Consider the following 18,548-nt stretch of genomic DNA (forward strand, 5'->3'; position numbering starts at 1 on the left):
TATGAAAATTTAAATACCTAAGAACTAGGAAGATATATCATCTCAGTCTTGAAATACCACCCTTAATTTGTAGATAGGAGAAAATGTATCTATTTGATTTTTTCAATCATCTCCTTTCATTTAACCTAAATGTACTTTGTACCAAACCTTGATTATTTTTCAGACAAAAGTGAACTCAGTATGCCCTTCTTAAACCCAAAGATCATAATTCTAAAATGCACATTGTTGACAAATATATCTCTTACCTTAAATATAATTTTGCTTGGATCAAGTTAAGTGAAATTGTACATTTAATATCACTGTCTAGGTTTTTCAGTTAAGGGAATACTTGCACCAATGATAACAAATTCGAGACCTTCTAAGAAAGAACGTATGTCATTTCGTGACTATCCCGTACAACTCAGTGGTGGATGGGGAAGTGGCAAAAAGAAGGAGAAAACTTCAAACTAATTCTTCAAGCTTCAACATTCAAAACATATGGCGCACGGTTTTCTCAAGAGATCTACGGATATCTGGTCATGTTACCAATTGAATACAAGGTTTTAGAGCACTGTCTTTAATTTGTGTTACTATACATATTCCACAGTTTTGTTTTCTGATGGAGTTATCTGATTTCCCATCTATAAAAAACAGGTTAGCTATTGTTCCTATGTTTATGAGGAATGGCCTCCAGAATTAATTCTTAAAATATTGTAATGGAATTTGCATATCCAATTTCTTCTTTTGTTTAAAGATTTTATGACGTATGTATTAAAGATGGTTTTTGTTACCAGTAAGAAGTTGTAATACCATACACATATTGTAAGAGAATATAACTATAATTTATTGACATTGTTTATAGTATTAATGAAAAAGTTATATATTAATAAATTTTATTTGACTAGATTATTATTTGGATATTTCGAAGATAAATTGATGTGTAAAATATTTAGAATAGATAATGAAAATGGCCTTTAATTTTATTTTACTTTAAGTCATCTCAAATAGATAAGTTATGTTAAGAAAATATACTTTATGTTTAAACTGAAATGAAACATAAATTTAAATATATCAATTTAATAGATTGGATATTTTATATGTAATGTTTCATTCAAATGTATATTAGCCTTATAATTTTTAAAAGGTAGATGCTAATTCTGATTCATTCACATGATTCTACTGACTCAAAAATATTCTTTGATTTTAATTTTAGCTAAGGCGCCTCAGAATGATTTTAAAAATCTTTTTAAAGCTCAATTTCAAAATTTTGTAATATTAATATATTTTCTAAAATCACAGGCCAGTTTTATTAAATTCTTACTATTTTGTGGTTAATATTCTGTGATGTTTTAGTGAATACAGTGTGCAAATACTGTATTTACCTTTCACGCTCCTTGGGGTCCTTTACTTTCCTGAGTCTGGAGCTTCTTTCCCCAAGCTAAGTTCTCTCGTTGACTTCCCAGTGTGTGGCTTTTAATAGGATCCAGTGAACTTTAGATTCTTCCTCTTTGTTTTTCCTACTCTTTATTGAAGTATTTCATCTAAAAATGACTAAGCAGATTTAGAGATGCATTTATCTAGTTTGTGCCCCCTATCTACATTTGGAGCTCCATTGCATTTCAGATCTATAAATCTCTTTCAACTTGATTGAGATAGAAATGGTAATGAACCTTGAGCTGTCAATCAAAGAAAACAGAGATTCATGTGTTGTGGCCTCGAAATTGAGCTTTGGAACATAAGCTCCATGTGCAGTTGCTTTATGAACATGCTGTTAGGTCATCCTTTTACTAAGAGCATCCACAAACCAACATAATGTAATGATGGAAAATATTTTATCTCGACTTATTGTGAACCCTGCAAGAGAAAACCACATTAGAGATGAAATTGATGGGGTTTTATGGTTCATATGTTCAAATCAATGATATGAAAAAGTACGAGAAGTGAGATGTTTATGATTAAACTGTTTTAGTGCCTAAAAATAATTCAGTCTGTAGTTTCTGTAGTCAGTGACTTGTGTGTTCCATAATATTAATTTTGAGGAAGATGATGGGTGCTGATGCTTCTTAAATTTGTAGCCGATGGTTGATGAAGATGTCAATAAAATAGTTTCCTGACTATGGTGTTAAATTGGAAGATCTTTGTAGTGTTGTTTATTGTGTCTGGCCTTAAAATGATCATTTACAAAATCAAAGTTCAAACATTATTTTTAACACTAGTTTATCTGTGTTTGTGAAAATAAAAAAGGTAAATTTTAAAATTGAATAAATTTTTAAAAATAGTTTATTTTTTTTTAATTTTAAAAGTTAAATAAAACCTAAAAGAAATCAAAGAGATATTCTTTCTCCTGTTGCCTTGGGAAGATATTAAGGCAAATATTTGTCTTTGAGATTTGGATGAGCCTATATTTTCACTTAGTTGACTGAATTTTGGATTGATAGCTATGGACCCAGGTAATGTTGCTATTCAAATGTACAACCCCAAATGACCTTTTGTCTTTCCTTAACCCTTCCCAACCCAATGCTCTCCTTCCTACCTGCCCTCCTCCCCAGTGCTATCACAATCACCAGTCATTTCCAGTGAGAATGGTAAAATGAATCCCCAATCACAAAAAGGCTGGTGGAAGGCAGTGTTTGGAGATTCCAGAATGTCTTAATATGAGAGTTAACTATATTGGTTTATGGGGGTATCACCTTCCCAAGGTTCAGTCTGCCAACATCTTTGTGCACATAGTGCTTTATAAGAGAGCTTATTAGGTATTTTGAGAAGCATTCCAAATCCTAATTTCTTATTGTGCTCATGAATTAGTTGTAGGTACAGCTACCACATTAAAAAACAGAAAAGCCAGAATAATAGAACAAAAGCCAAAGAACTGTTAAAGGCAATGCTGTGCCTTAAGGGCAAAAGGGAGAATACACCAGGATTCCTGGAAATTAGTTTTGAGTTTTTCTTTTTTGGAGAAAACAAGGGATGCTGCATTTTAATTAGGAAGAATAAGTTGGGAAGGCATAGACAGGGTTTAAAAGTTTTTTTTTTAATAAAAATTGTGAATGAACAATAAATACGAGTGGTATAAGAGATCTCTGTCTAATTTTAAATCCTCACATCATCAGTATAAGCAGCTTTAGATGCTACATGCTTTGAGTATGCTGTTATTGAATTGGCTGTTGCCATAATCTTAGTTGCTCTTAATTTACTCATACTTTCTCATCTTTCTCAAAATCTAGGTTAACATTGAGCCAAAATTGAGAATGATAAACATGTAGGATATATTTTGACAATATTTTACTGGTAGTATGCTATAATTGAAGTAACTATAAGTTTTTTAGAAAAGAAAAACATTTTTGCTTATTCTTTTGAAAAGAAAAATAAACTGGTAAGGTCAGCCCTTATTTCCTTTATTATCATATTCCCTACTAAATGCAGTTTCTATCATCTCTGGAGCTCAAAAAATAATTCACCATCTGAATTTATGGTTTTCATGATTACACTGGGAGAAAGTGAGAATAAAGAATATTCTTTAATGTAGGGGAAGAAGTTCCCTATGCATTCTATGGAATAATGGTTTTCAGGGTTAATTTCTAGCTAATTAATTAATTTAATTAATTTCTCACTAATAGGAGAGGTAATTCTGTCTATTTCAATACAGAATAATATCCATTATCTACCAGGATATTTTTGTTTGCATAGATGCAGTTTTGTCAATGATGATTGTGAGATTCAGAGAAAGCCTCTTTTCAGAAGCTAAAGAACTATTATCTAGACTTATGCTGTCAAAACCATTGGTCACTAGCCACATGTAGCTACCTGGTACTTTTAATACAGTTAGTCTGAATTGAGAGATGATGTAAGCATAAAATACACAGCAGAGTTCAAATATTTAGCATGAAATAAGAATTCAAAATTGCCCAATAATTTTATGTTGATGTGTTAAAATAATAGTATTTTGGGTTAAATAAAATGTATTATTAAAATAATTTCTTTTTTATTTTTTAAGATGTAAGCACTTGAAAATTTTAATTGTAAAGTAATCTAATGACATGTATATTTAGCATTGTATTTCTATTGGATAGTACTGATTCAGAGGCTATTGTGTGACATAACTTAGGTAGGGTGTATCATTGCAGAAAATAATTGGGAAGATAGTAGACAAAAGATAGTGACCAGAGAAAACAGGGCACAAAAATTCTAGTTTACAAAAAAAGGAAACTTTGATTCTGCTAAACATAGTGAATATTATGAAATAAGAAGGAAAAATAACCTCAGTTTTGGTTCTAGACTTTAAGATGGTGTAATTGCATTTAACTCTGCATTAAAATTAACATATATATATATATATACACACATATATATGTATATATATATGTGTGTGTGTGTGTGTATATATATATATATATATATATATATATATATAGTTTGTTTTGTATTTGTTTTTAATAAGAGACCATCTCATAAAGTCCGGTCAGAGTCTTTTATGTTACTGGTGGTAAGAAATAGAATTAGCACCCACCTTGTAGTCTTTATGTTATCTCAGGCTTTACATATGTATAGCTGTTAATTTTCAAATGGCATGACTTGAACTGTGACATAAATAAGGTCTTTTAATGGGAACCATATTATGTTTGGCATCTTACTGTATTATAAATCCAGTTTTAATCTACTACATAAGACACAAAAGCCAATAACAGTTGTGTAAATGAATACATTTGGAAACAGTAAATATAATGTTTATAACTTCTAAAAAGCATGTAGTCAAAAAATGCTTTATTTTTATTTTAAATGTGTGTGGGGTTGTTGTTTTTGTTTTGGGGTGGGAGAGCACAAGCGGGGGAAGGGCAGAGAGAGACAGGGAGACACAGAATCTGAAGCAGGCTCCAGGTTCTGAGCTGTCAATGCAGAGCCCAATGTGGTACCTAAACCCATGAACCTGTGAACCACGAGATCATGACCTGAGCAGAAGTCAGATGCTTAATCAACTAAACCACCTGGGTGCCCCAATCAACATATGCTTTAGGTGGTACTACCTGACCACTATCTTTCCTTCCCCTCCAAATAGTATGCAGTTCTTCTGCTGTTCCTAGGAGCCAGAATTTTACCTAAATCAGAAATTGAAATGAAACCTTCCATATGACTTTTCATTTATGGCATATCCCTGCCAGCACTTTAGAGTAAGAGTCCCCTCTAGTAGATCTGGAATGGCCACCTGCAGAAGGGATCATGAAGACTCTAGAGCTCTGTGAAGAAGAACCCGTGGAGCAGCATGAAAGAGGGCCACTACTAGGAAGGTCTGCTTTAGCATTAGGAGTTTAGAGTAAAGGCTTCTCTGGTACTTGTTTGTCATCTTTGTTTTCAAACAGTAACTAGCCAAGGAGCTACAGAAGATCCTTTATAGGAAGCTTTCGAGAAAAGTGAGCTAATTAATATCACTACAGGTAAAGTTTTCCTTTTTTTTTTCTTTCTTTTTTTTTATTATTAATTTTGAGAGACAGAGAGAGACAGAGCCTGAGTGGGGGAGGTGCAGAGAGAGAGGGAGAAACAGAATCTGAAGCAGGCTCCAGGCTCTGAGCTGTCAGCACAGAGCCCCATGAGGGGCTCAAACTCACAGACCTTGAGATTATGACCTGAGCAGAAGTTGGATGCTTAACCAACTGAGCCACCCAGGTGCCGCTAAAGTTTTCCTTTTTGTTTTTATTTGTATTTAAATTTTTTTTAACGTTTATTTATTATTAAGAAACAGAGAGAGACAGAGCGTAAGCATGGGAGGGGCAGAGAGAAGGGGAGACACAGAATCCGAAGCAGGCTCCAGGCTCCCACCTGTCAGCACAGAGCCCCACATGGGGCACAAGCTCACAAACTGTGAGATCATGACCTGAGCAGAAGTTGGACGCTCAACCGACTGAGCCACCCAGGCACCCCAAGTTTTCCTTTTTATTTCAAGGTTTATTTTTACCATGACTGAGAGTAATCTTCACAACATCCTTACATTTTAGGTATTGGTATAACCACTTTTTCAATGCAGAGGACAAGATGAGAAACTACTTCAAGTCTATGATTTCTTTATGGAGAACTGAATGCATCTACCAGAGGTAACCAGGTGAGTAAATGTAAAGCTGTTTTTTAAACAAATAGGTCATTAGAATTTCCTAAAAATAATTTTCTCTTGTGAAAGCTGTAATAGAAATGTCAAACTTATTTTTGTGATACATAGAGAATTGTTACAGAATTGTTTTAGATCAGCATTCTACAGTACAAATATAATATGAACTACTTATGTAATTTTAAATTTTCTGATAACCACATTACAAATGTAAAAAAATGTAACTGATAAAAATTAATATGTTTTACTTAGCCCAATATCTCCAATACATTTCTTTTATCAAATGAAATTATGAAGACGTTATCTTACAGGAATAAAAAAAACTTTGGCCATACTAGACCCTAAAATTACAATGTTTGAGAAAAATAAGATGATTTCTCACTGATATGTATCAAACATAGAAGTAAAGGTAAATCTGTTTCTTATCTCTCCTTGAATCATTCAAATTTTGTCTAGCCACGGACCTTCTGTTAACTTCGGAATGAATCTGATACTTAGAATAACTCAATATAATACATAGAACAAAATAAGAAATCAGCACAGCAGTTTTGTTCTGCTCAGTACATGTTTCAGAATGAGGCCTATGGAAGAAAGTGAAGAGATCATATTTTTTGTAATCTGCCTTGTGTTCTGATCCTTACTCCGTTATGTCATTTCAAACAAGTAGCAAACTATGAGCCTGCTTGCTTACCATTAAATTAGGATCATAACTCCTAGGGTGCTGTGAGGTCAAGTGACAAAGTATATGAGAAGCCCCTGGCTCAGAACCTCGGGTATCATGAGGACTCATTAAATGATAGACTTGGCAAAGAAAATCTTTCCAGATCCATCTTCCAAAATTAAACCAACAACTGGATCAATTCCGCATACCTTATTTAGCAAGTATTTCTATGAAATGATGGAAAATATTTTTCTTTTTCTTTTTTCCTTTTTTTCTATTTTTTAATTTATTTTTTTCCTTTTTCTGTTTTTTTTTTATTTGAATTCAAGTTAGTTAACATGCAGTGTTGTCATGGTTTCAGGAGTAGAACCCAGTGATTCATCTCTTACATATGATACCCAGTGCTCATCACAAGTGCCCTCCTTAATATCCATCATCCATTTAACCCATCTCCCTCGCACCTCCCCTCCAGCAACCCTCAGTTTATTCTCTGTATTTAAGAGTCTCTTATGGTTTGCTTTGCTCTGTGTTTTTATCTTGTTTTTCCTTCCCTTCCCCTGTGTTCATCTGTTGTGTTTCTCAAATTCCACAGATGAGTGAAATCATATATCTTTCTTTCTCTGACTGACTTATTTCACTTAGCATAATACCCCCAGCAATTGCACTACTAGGTATTTGTCCAAAGGATACAAAAATGCTGACTTGAGGGGCACATGTACCCCAATGTGTCTAGCTGCGCTATCAACAACAGCCAAATTATGGAAAGAACCCAAATGTCCACTGACTGATGAATGGATAAAGATGTGGTGCATATATATACATATGTGTGTGTGTATATATATATATATATATATATATATCTATCTTTGTATTTGTGACATAAATATATATACACACACACACACACACACACACATATATGTATATATATGTGTGTGTGTATATATATATATATATATATACACACACACACATACATATATGTATATATATATATATATATATACATGCATACATACACAATGGAGTACTGGTGATGAAAAAGAAGGAAAACATTTTTAAAAGATCTTTAAAACTTGCTTCTCTAAATTTGCCTTGAAATAGCAACAGAACTCAATGCTTCAAATACATATATGTTGAGCACTCTCCACTGAAAGGATGTAGAATACTTAGGAAATGTAAAAGACATACATTTCTAATAGCGTGGTCATTTATTTTTTCACATGGATAAGTAAAACAAGCATTTCTAGAAAATAGGTTAAAACGCCACCACCACAACTCTGTAGGCAGTGTTCTGTGTTCCAAAATAGACACACAAAATGTTTCCACTTCAAACCAGGTCCCAAAGGGGATGCCAGGTAATTGGCTAGACTGTTGTACTTTTCCACTTGTCATCCCCTCCCCTTCAAAGGGAGATAACTAGCTCATTGTCTCTCTAGGGAAACAAAGAAAAGCATACCCATCCCTTGATTTTTTTTTTGATTAATCAGAAACTTGTGTTTTGGGGGGCATGTGGGTGGCTCAGTCAGTTAAGCATCCAACTCTTGATTTTGGCTCAGGTCATGATCTCAGGATTCCTGGGTTCAAGCCCTGAATCGGGCTCAGTGCTGGCAGTGCAGGCCCTGCTTGGGATTCTCTCTGCCCCCCTCTCTCTGCCCCTCTCCCGCTCTCCCTCCAAATAAATAAATAAACTTTTAAATAAAGAAACTTGTTTTCTTATCTTAATAAATATAAACTAACTTTAAATATAAAAAGAAATGTTTTGGGCATGGGGAGTATTAGTTTCAAATGAGAATGGACAAGAAAAAGGTGTTTTCATATTCTATTTAACTGCCCTTAAAGGATGAATTGATATCAAGGAAAGCATTTTAGGCAAAGGATACAGCCTGAATAAATACCTGGAGATAGCCAACAGTGACATGTCTAGGGAGCAGAAGATAGGACAGTCCAGAGACTGGATTATTGGACAGAACTGAGAGAGCCTGGTGAAAGAGACAGGGAATTAGTAGGAAATGTGATTGGGAAGTAAAATTGGATAAAGTACCCTGAGATCTGTCCTGCCTATAGATTTTAGATGGAAAACTGCTATGTGATGGTTTTCAAAAATAGTAAGACAATGTTATTATTACTAATAATTACAGAGATAATTTCAAAATAAAAATAGACATGATCAGGGGGAAATTTTAATCTGATTCAAATATGAAATGATCACAGTAAAGTTACCCCCTCAGAAGTCCCTGATTAATGGATGCACTATTTTTTTTTTTATTAAGTTAAGGGGGAGAACACTTGAATGACCTACAAAGGTGTTAGCCTGTGGAAGTCTGTTGAGAGTTGGTTTTACATATGCTGATGTTCTTAAATCTAATTGAAGCTACTTCCCAGTATAGACATGGGCTGAACTCTGTAAATGCTTTCCTCACAAGGATATTGATACAGAGAGTGATATCCTAAATAACCTGCTCTATGCCAGGGAATGGGTTCGTTCCATAAAGGCTTCAGGAGCACTATGCTGACTCTTCTAAATTTAATAATTCCTAGAAAAAGCTAGAATTTCTATTATTTACTTGGAATATATTAAGATCAAAGAATTGTAAGGCCTCTGTCTCAGTTGGTTTGGGTTGCTGTAATAGAATACCATTTATTTCTCACAGTTGTGAAATCTTCAATTCTGAGATCAGGCTGCCAACGTGGTCAGGCTCTTGGTGAGGGGCCTCTTGCTGGTTTACAGATGGCCATCCTCTTGCCATATTCTCACATGGCAGAGGACAAGACCTCACCTCTCTTCATCCCTTTATAAGAGTATTAATCTCATCATTAGGGCTCCACTCTCATGATCAAAAAACATAACTCTAATCACCAACCAAAGGCCCCACTTCTAAATACTATCACATTGGGCATCAAGGTTTCAACATATGAATTTTGAGGGGACACAAACATTCAGTCCATAGCAGCCTCCTAAAAACCATATAATTTATTTAAATGATAAGAATTGTATTTCTAATAAATAACTTCAATGTACTATTTTTTCTTTTTTTTGAAGTTTATTGATTATTTTGAAAGAGAGAAAATGAGTGGGGGAGGAGCAGAGAGAGAGAGAGAGAGAGAGAGAGAGAGAATCCTAAGCAGGCTCCACACACAGCACCAAGAGGGGCTCCATCTCAAGAATGGAACCCTGAGATCATGACCTAAGCTGGGACCAAGGTGCTTAACCCACTGAGCCACCCAGGCGCCCCCGGTGTAGTCTTGTTTTCAATACATGGCTCATAATGGAAATATTTTATCAGGAGAAGCTGAGATTTTTAATAGTTAACTGTATTTGTTTTCGGTTCTACGGACTGATGGTTAGTGATAGAGCTGGGAACAGGACCCCAGTCTCCGGAGTCACAAAAATCCTGGAAAATTTGTTAGAGATGATACTTTTGTTTACAACGCGACCGACTTGTAGTTTGCAGCAAACGCACTTACCTCAAACCAGTACACATGTCAGGACATAAGGTCCTCAAGGAGCTGTTTCACATATGTGATCCTCTCTCCTTCTCTTTCTTAAATGATAATAATTAGATGTATCATTTTCTTCATTTAAATAGTCAAGTTTTCTTTTTTAATATCACGTTTGATTCCATAGCACAACTTGTTTATTTCTACTATGTCCATAATCCTTACTAAGTGCCTTCCCATTTTGAATTTTAAAAATCATAACAGTAAAAACAGTGCTTATGATATGGCCAAGCACTGTCTCCAAATGTTTGAGATACAATAACTCTTTTTATATTCACTCTTATCCTTTGAGGTAGGTATTATTCCTGGCCCCCCTTTACAGAAGATGATACTGAATCATAAATGGTTACATACCTTTCTTAGTATCACACAACCAGCAGGTGGTAGAGGTGGACCCAAACCTAGTGAGTCTGAATCTAGCCTGTATTTTACTACACTTCTGATGTTATAAACAAAATGGATATGCACATATATGTTATCACTGACATTGCGGGTAACCAGTTAGCCAAACTTGCCATCAGTAGGTAAAAGTTACCTAAATAACAACAGTACAGGCAGGCCAGAGTGGTATTATGGTAATTTGACAGAGAACACGTGCTTTCGAAGTGTAGTCTTTAATTTCAGCTCATAATTAAGGCAAAATATGAAAAAAAGCATTTTTCTCCTTCGAGAAAATTAATCCTAATTTTGAAATTAATAGCACAGTAATTTGTTGTGAAGGAATCTTCACAGATGTAATGCTATGTTAAGCGTGAAGGACACCATTCAGAAGCTTTGATTTGGAAGAGGCTCGTACAGGACAGATTTACCTCTGTCACCTCTTGCCCAAGAGCATGCAACTTTGAGAATCAGCTCACTTTAATCACAGAGAACTTTCTTGTTAAAACGCTTGCTTTTTACATTAAAAAACCTGTTTTCTAACTGAAGCCAATCCATCTGGGCCCACCACTGGGGCTAAACTGAAAAAATGTAATCATTCTTTTGCGTATGTTCTCTTCGCTAAAGATCACTAAGTGCTCTAACCATTCTCTGCATGACGTCTTTTCCAAATGCCCTTTGACTCCACCCACTATACACTAGAGAAGCTCAAAATGCTCAATTTCTCTTGGTAAAAATAATGTTAGGGCGCTTTTTAGTTCTTTAGACTTCTGCATAGTAAAGTATGTAGTGAGGATTGATCTTTCTTGATAGGGGGTGCTTTCTTTCTGCTAATGTAAGTGAAGTTTCTTTTACCTGCCTTAGCAACTAAATCGTGCTGTTAGACTCAAAATATCCTCAGATCTTTAATGTATGGACCCTTATAAGCCTTGCTTCCCCTCTTCTGCATTTACTTTCTTAACCTTAATTTTAAACTTTGTATTCGTCTCCGTTGACTTAATTCCACTATTCCACCTTCTCCAGAATATCTGCCTCCCAGTTTTTCTTGTATTCTCAATCTTCATTCCTCTTAAGAATACCTACTTTATCAAACTTTGTAAGTGCAATATCTATATTTGAGCTTTTGGAGAAAATATTGAATAAAGGACCATGTTTAATAGAAAATACTTGAGGGAATTTTTAAAAAATGATTTAAAGGATTCTAGTGTTCACTGATGGAACTAAAAAGTTGCATGAGATACTTAGAGAAGCCCTTCATTCTATTCCATCAGCCTCCACTCTGACTCAGCAGTTAGAGACACCCACAGAAGCTTATGTAGCTTAAATGAGACATTCATTGCTTATAGACCTATTTTATTTCATGAAAAATAAAATTACACTGATAAAGATTCTTTTATTCATTTTCCCAAGATTCATATTACTTTTTAAACTTGGAGACAGTATTCAAAGTTGTATTAACATTAGAAATGCAGTTGTATTAACATGCAGACTTAAAGGATATTCTTAAAACAGAATAATCCATTATTGAGATTTTGCTTAATTCAAGTGTTGAACAATTCTTAATGTAGCAAAAGAATGACTGTAAGTCCCTCTACCCAAAAGTAGCACATGTGAATCAAATGCAGTGCCAAAGAAATAATTTCATTCATGTTAACCAGAAATGAACTTTATTTGAAATATTTGAACTCCCTAAAATAACTGCATTAAAGAGATTCCCCCCCCAAACAAGTTCCTTTTAAAATTAAAATCTTCCTTAAGAACACAGCTCATCCTACATATATATATATATATATATATATTACATATATATAATATATATTATGTATGTTATATATATAATATATATATTGCACAAGTGGTCGAAATCTCACAAAAAGTCTAATGTAAATGAATTGTTTACAGCCATTATTTTCTTTTTGGTAACTTGAAAAAGAAACGCTCCCTTAAGTATTTGAAAGAATAGCAGTAAATTTTCATTGCTTGTTATACTTGAACTTTACTGCTAAACTGTGCATTCATGAGGTTTTGTTATCTCAGAGCGCAAACTGTGAAGGTAGCAAAGTATTTAATTGCTCTGACTTCGTAACAAAGGAACATGTGATGTGGGGGCTGAAAAAATGACGTAATCCGCTGATGTCCTGGGGATTCCTTTTTAGCACAAGCCTTTGAATGTGTTGGGCTATCCCCTGCTCTAGGGGTAGTGCGTCAGCTCTGTTTAACAAAAAGGATATCAAAATTACAGTAAAGGTTAAGAAACGCTTACTGTAAAACAGGATCTTAAAAGGGACTAGACTATTGCCTGCTGTTTAACGTATTCACCAGGAACCTCTTGCAGTCAGGCTGAAACCTGGCTTTCCCCAACCAGGAGAGGGGCTCACTCGCTGTGGAAGGCAGGTAGAAAGAAGAGTGATGTGTGCGTTACTTTACATACATGCATACACGCTGTCCAAAAGGGTTAGTTACAAGTCTTCTGCTTTATCCCCTAAATCTGCAGCAATTTGCGATATGGATTAATTCTGATCGCCAACTTGTGAAACAAAAAGGGCACTGTCCTTAGCAGGGGACGGTTGGATGATCTATTTGCCAATATCAATATTTGGATGGAAAGCTTAAAATATGTTGTTTTTCCAAGAGTTAGACTTTAAAGGAGGGAAAGCACCACTGGTGAAATATTAGCAGCAAATCGGTTAACCACTAACTTCTTTCTGTAGTCGTGGAGGCGCTTTTAAGTTTGCAGAAGAAGCGAAACTTCATTCTCTGTGCTCAGAATAGAGACTCCCCCACACATGCGCTCCTAACCGCAGCGTCGTCCCGGCCGTAGGTGACTTCGCACGCAGCCTGGAGGTCAAAGCAGGCGCCGTTTGGAGACTCTGACTTCACCCCGCGGGGCAGGCCAGGGCAGTCCCCTGCGGCTCCCCCGGGCCAGCAGCATGGAGGGTCGTCCTACGCCGAGGTGCGCACCAGGTGGCGGCCCACCGGTGTAGGGGGTCGCCCCGACTTGCCCCCGGGGAGTTTGCTCCGCTCACAGCCTGTGCACAACTTCCCGACAGGAAAGCTTTGGCGTGAGGCCGAACTGCGACAGCCTCCGGGCTAGGTAGGGCACGGGATCCGGGGTGCGGTCTGAGGGGCAGGGACGCCGCGAGCGGCCACTGGTCGCGCCTGCATCCCAAGGAGGGGCGGCCCGCGGGCTCGGCTTTCCTTCTGCGAGCCGCAGAGTGCATTTGGTTCCCCAAATCTGCGTACGACACTTCGCGAATTAAAACACACTTATCAAAATTCACATCAGGAATCCACGTTTGCCAGGGGCGGACAGGACAGGCTGGGAGGCGAAGAGAGTGAATCATCTTTACCTTTCCCTATAGTTCTTTAATGGTTTTTCGAATAAAAGAGTTGGCGCTCTCTCCCCTCTCTCTGAATAATCCTGGGTGTAACGAACACGTTTGTGTGTTTTTCTTCCTTCTGTCGAATCTATAAAGCACCGCGGCAGAGAGGTTAATCCAGACTGCGCGTGGTTTTCAGCAGCTCCCGACGAGGTGCGTTCTAAGCGCACCGCTTGGTCCTGCGAGCCCTGCGCTTTTCCGGTCCCGCGAGGTAAAGGGTACTCGTGGGCTGGGGACAGGTACAGTACGTGGGGGTCTATCCCACAGAGAGACAGCTGCTTTCTGTCTGGACCTGCGTCGATTTCGTCTCTTAATCGTAACCCCTGGTGGGGTTTGCTTAATGACCGTGAACTTTTACACTTACGTTGTATACAATTCCAGGGCAAAGGGGAAACGTCTGTCGTGTTATTTTGCCTCTGTCTATATTGAGACGTGCTTTAAGTCGTTACCTGAAACGTGAAAACGTAATGCGTGGATGTGTATGCACAACATCTCAAAGAGAAGCAGCCCTTGTCTTTAAGACTTATCCACATAATCAGCAGGAAAAATGGACCTAAAATACATTGGATGGAACTTTAAACAACTCCTACCTCAGATGAAATGGTGGGCGGCGTGTTATAGGCGAATGATTAATTGCCAGTAAAATCTGAACAGAAATTCAATACAGCTTAGTGTAATTATAAACGATTTAAAAGCACGTATGTCCTAGAAGAGATCTTACTGGAAGGCTCTTTTATTTTATTGTATTCACAACTTCCTGGAGCGATGGTAACAGCTATAGTGAGAAATAAAGGTGACTCCATTATCGTGGCTGAATTATGACGTTTTTATGTTTGTAATAAAATACATTTCTCTAGCAAATGTAAACAATGTCATAGTAAATGTAAACCATGACATGTTGGATAAGTCAAAATATTTCCACGTGGGGAAAATAGTCTTAGATTTTTTAGATTTAATTTGGACCCTTTAAGAAAACAGAAGTCAAATCCATTTCTCTATTTAAGAAAAGGGCAACTATGTGAAAAACTATTACTGAAACAAGTTGAAACTCAAAAACAAGCACAGGTCTTTGAAAAATCACGTGAGTTTCTAAAATACCAAAATACTTAATATTACTATTGAAATCACAGGTAAATTTAATCTATTGTAGTTGAGAGCTTTGTAACAGGACACTTGACAGACTGACAGGATTGATTAAAATCCAAGTAATTTCCTTTCCAATTGAAAGACAGAAGCTTCAAAAACGTGACGAAGTTACAAATTAGTCTGTAGGTATGTTTTCTGGAGTAGATGATGATAGATTGGGACATGCATTTAAAAGAAAAGCTTAAATAGTTCTTCGTGCATGTATGTATTTTTATTTTGATGGAAACCTCTTGAGCTGCTTCGTTGCAAAATATATTTCTGTATCTGTTATGTCTTCAGAGCTGTGGGGAGGCTGAACATGAAGCCAGGAAGGGAAAACAGCATCGGAGCACACACACACACACACACACACACACACACACACACACGAAGCCACCTGGCTTCTTGCCATCATACATGACATTCAATTATTTTAGTACTTTTTCATGAAGTATTCCCTCCACCCATCTTTCCCTCCCCTCCCCAGACCCTTGCTTTTCTACATTTGGCATGGTTCATCTGATTCAGCACGCATTGTTCCTAGCTGTACTTAGCAATATGCCTCAAACTCTCGCCACAAAAAGAAAGTGCTAAGACTAAAGTTCTTGCAACGCTATCTTGACAGTCCCACTGTTGCTATAGAAGTGTGACATTTCTTTCAATACGTTGAGAAAGAAAGGAGCTAGAGTGATCTACACATTGTTTCAACTGCAGCTTTGATGTATGTACTCAAAATATTTTTCATTTCCCACAATATATTCTCTTGGGGGAGGGGAGCATTAAAAGCAGCTTTTGGACCGTGAGAATTTTTTTTTTAATATAAAATAAGTCAAGCTGACAGAGAGCCAATCTCTTATCTGAACTTGACTTATCTGAATTTACATGTGTGTGTCCCTGTCTGAGGGAATCAAATAGTCATTTCAGCGGACCTCTCAACGAGTTTTAACTTATTCAATTACTTCAATTCTAGGCTCCAAAGGGAGCTAAATAAAGAAAAAAAAACCCACCCCAAATTGCTGTGTTTGGGGAGTGGGCATCTAACAACAACAGCAACAACCACAAACTGATTGCAGGAATGTTAGATGTAACTTCAAATCAGAGCGTCAGAGTCATTTCGCAAAATAACCTTTCCCCTGTTAGCATCTGATGGTGCCAGGGGAATGAGAAGAAAGCAGTGTTTTGGAAGAGCGTGGCACTTGAATTTACAGTAGGTCTGAAGCCCATCCTTTGGCTTTCTGGACTGGACACATTACATATTGACGCCTTCCGCAGACACTGCGCTTCATTCCCATCAAGGACATGTGACCGAACAAATGTCAATGTCTACCCAGCACTCAGAGGGCTGAAGGAGCTGGCATCCTAAGATGTTCTAAGTGTTGTGAGGCTTTAAAAGAAATTGCTGGCTCCCCATCTCCGTCCCTTTCCTACCCACACTTTCCACCATGCCCATTGAGAAAGTTCAGATTTGAAGGAAGCAAAGGAGAAAAGGAGCTACAGAAGCTTTATTCCTTATTTCTAGTAGATTTCTTGACTGACATGAAAGATGGGGAGCAGAATCCTGAGTTTAGAACCAGGCGTAGAGTGCAGAGAGAAACAATACCCTCAAAGACAAAATAGAAAGGTGGGGCAAAGAAGGGAATGGTAGCCTGGGGGTGTTGGACTGAGCCTGCTGAGATAAAATCCCTATTAGGACCTGGCTTAATAAACTGGGTCTTACTTGCCAGCTGATGATTCCTCAGAACACTGACCCCTGGAGTTCTGGCCAAGCTGACTGGTTGGAATTCAGAGTTGGGATAAGGAATGAGGATTAGGAGGGGTTTTAAAAGCCTGCTGAGGAGAGAAGAGTTATGCCCGGTTTGGGGAGAAAGTATGTATGGAAGTGCTAAGGTCAGTTGCCAAGAAAGTTATCCTCAAAGCATCAAGCAGAAAAAGCCTAGGTAGGTCTCACAGAAGGAGAGAGACCCTCCAATCTAATTTCAGCTCTCTTCATTTAATGAGTATTATTTTAATTAGCATTATTCTAAATGTATTATTAACGCTCCAATGGCTAGAGTTGTGTCATTACCATAAACTCCTTCTCAAACTCTCAAAATCTATTTAATGCAGCTTTTGGCAACCAGAGACCCAATTTCTTGCCAAAAGCTGCAGATTAAGCATTCGTTATGGGAGCCTGCCATTAGCTGTTCCTTCTGTTATGGGCACAAGTGGTTACATGTCTCAAAACACACAGCATTCCGTGTAACAGATTTGCATTTGCAGGAGGCTCCAGGGATATTAAGTGTGGTTGGTAACACCTTGCACCCATCGGTCCAACCACTACCATCAGAAATGCGTTTGAGGTATGGGATAGGAACGGTTTACTCAACAGCTATCCTCCTTGGCTCCCCTGTAGTTTCCTCTATGAGCTGGATCTTTATTGGTATACGAGTACTCTAGAGCTTGCATCATATGTCTTTCATTTAAACTACATCGAATGTTTTTCAGGAAATTTAGGGCTCTTAAGACGCATATTTATAAACAAGCTGACAGAGCTCTAGGACATAACTAAGTTTATAGCTAGGAGTTGTTTGTATATTTCCTCAAGTCAGCAAGGCGTTATTCTTGCTGCTGTTAAAAATTTAAAAACTTATTAAATGACCGTTTCTTTTATCCTCTCCATGTTTATTATAGAAAGTCAGACTTTCAGAATATCTCTGCAGGTAAGGTACAGAGGGGATTAGGAGAGAATCAAAAATCATCAACCCACACAGAAATGAGTGGATAACTCGACACCCAACTTTCCGACTGGGGCAGGTAGAAAGTTCCCAGGAAACACATTGTTGCTAGTCAGTCTTAAACGCGGTCCAGACGCCTAGGGCACCCGCCTGCGTTTCCTTTTTTTTTTTTTTTTTTTTTTTTTTTTCCCTTCTGCCGTCGATGCCAGGATTATTCCCGCGCCTCCTTGCAGTCTGGCTATCTCCTGGAGCGCAATCCCGGAAATTTTTTCTTTGACCGTTCCCACTTGAGATTTAACATTTCGCTGTAGGTGCCGGTTGCAAGTCTCAGGAGATAGCAGTAACAATACAGAAAGAGCCATATAATTCCAGGAGTAGTGTCAACTCTCCAGAACCCGACAGCTCCCTCAAGGCCAGGCTGAGCGCGGCGCCACTTGAACTGAGCTGGTGCCCCCACCCCTCCACGGAAGAAGCGTCCTGGAAAAACAGAGGCTGCTGCTCCGGGCCACCCGCTCCCGCTCCCTTCGTCCCGATCTGGGTGTTCAGGGCCGGCACGCTTCTAGGGCAGTGCTAAGGGGCAGCTCAGAGGTGCGCAGCGTTCCATGGTCGTTCCTCCGAGGCTGCGGCCTGCCCTGGCCTCGAAGAGGGTCTACCAGGGAGTCTTGGGCCAGCCAATGCCCCAAAGAGGCTGGAAATTCTCGAACCCATCCGACGCC

At 37.7% G+C, this 18,548-nt stretch overlaps 1 protein-coding gene across 5 annotated transcripts in view; it reads left to right on the forward strand.

The window, feature by feature from the left end:
* Positions 1–18,548, forward strand: part of LRRIQ1 (leucine rich repeats and IQ motif containing 1) — a 232,535-nt gene that overhangs the window by 209,236 nt on the left and 4,751 nt on the right. For 3 of the 5 annotated variants that reach the window (XM_047868661.1, XM_047868662.1, XM_047868663.1), the window contains one exon: positions 308–777. In XM_047868661.1, the coding sequence (XP_047724617.1) occupies positions 308–450 (143 nt within the window). In that variant the 3' untranslated portion in view covers positions 451–777. Of the gene's footprint in view, positions 1–307; positions 778–5,333; positions 5,409–5,966; positions 6,071–18,548 lie in introns of those variants that run through there. The other 2 variants (XR_007154269.1, XR_007154268.1) reach the window with 2 other exon arrangements.

This window comes from Prionailurus viverrinus, chromosome B4 (assembly GCF_022837055.1).
Source record: "Prionailurus viverrinus isolate Anna chromosome B4, UM_Priviv_1.0, whole genome shotgun sequence".
NCBI classification, from domain to species: Eukaryota; Metazoa; Chordata; class Mammalia; order Carnivora; family Felidae; genus Prionailurus; species Prionailurus viverrinus.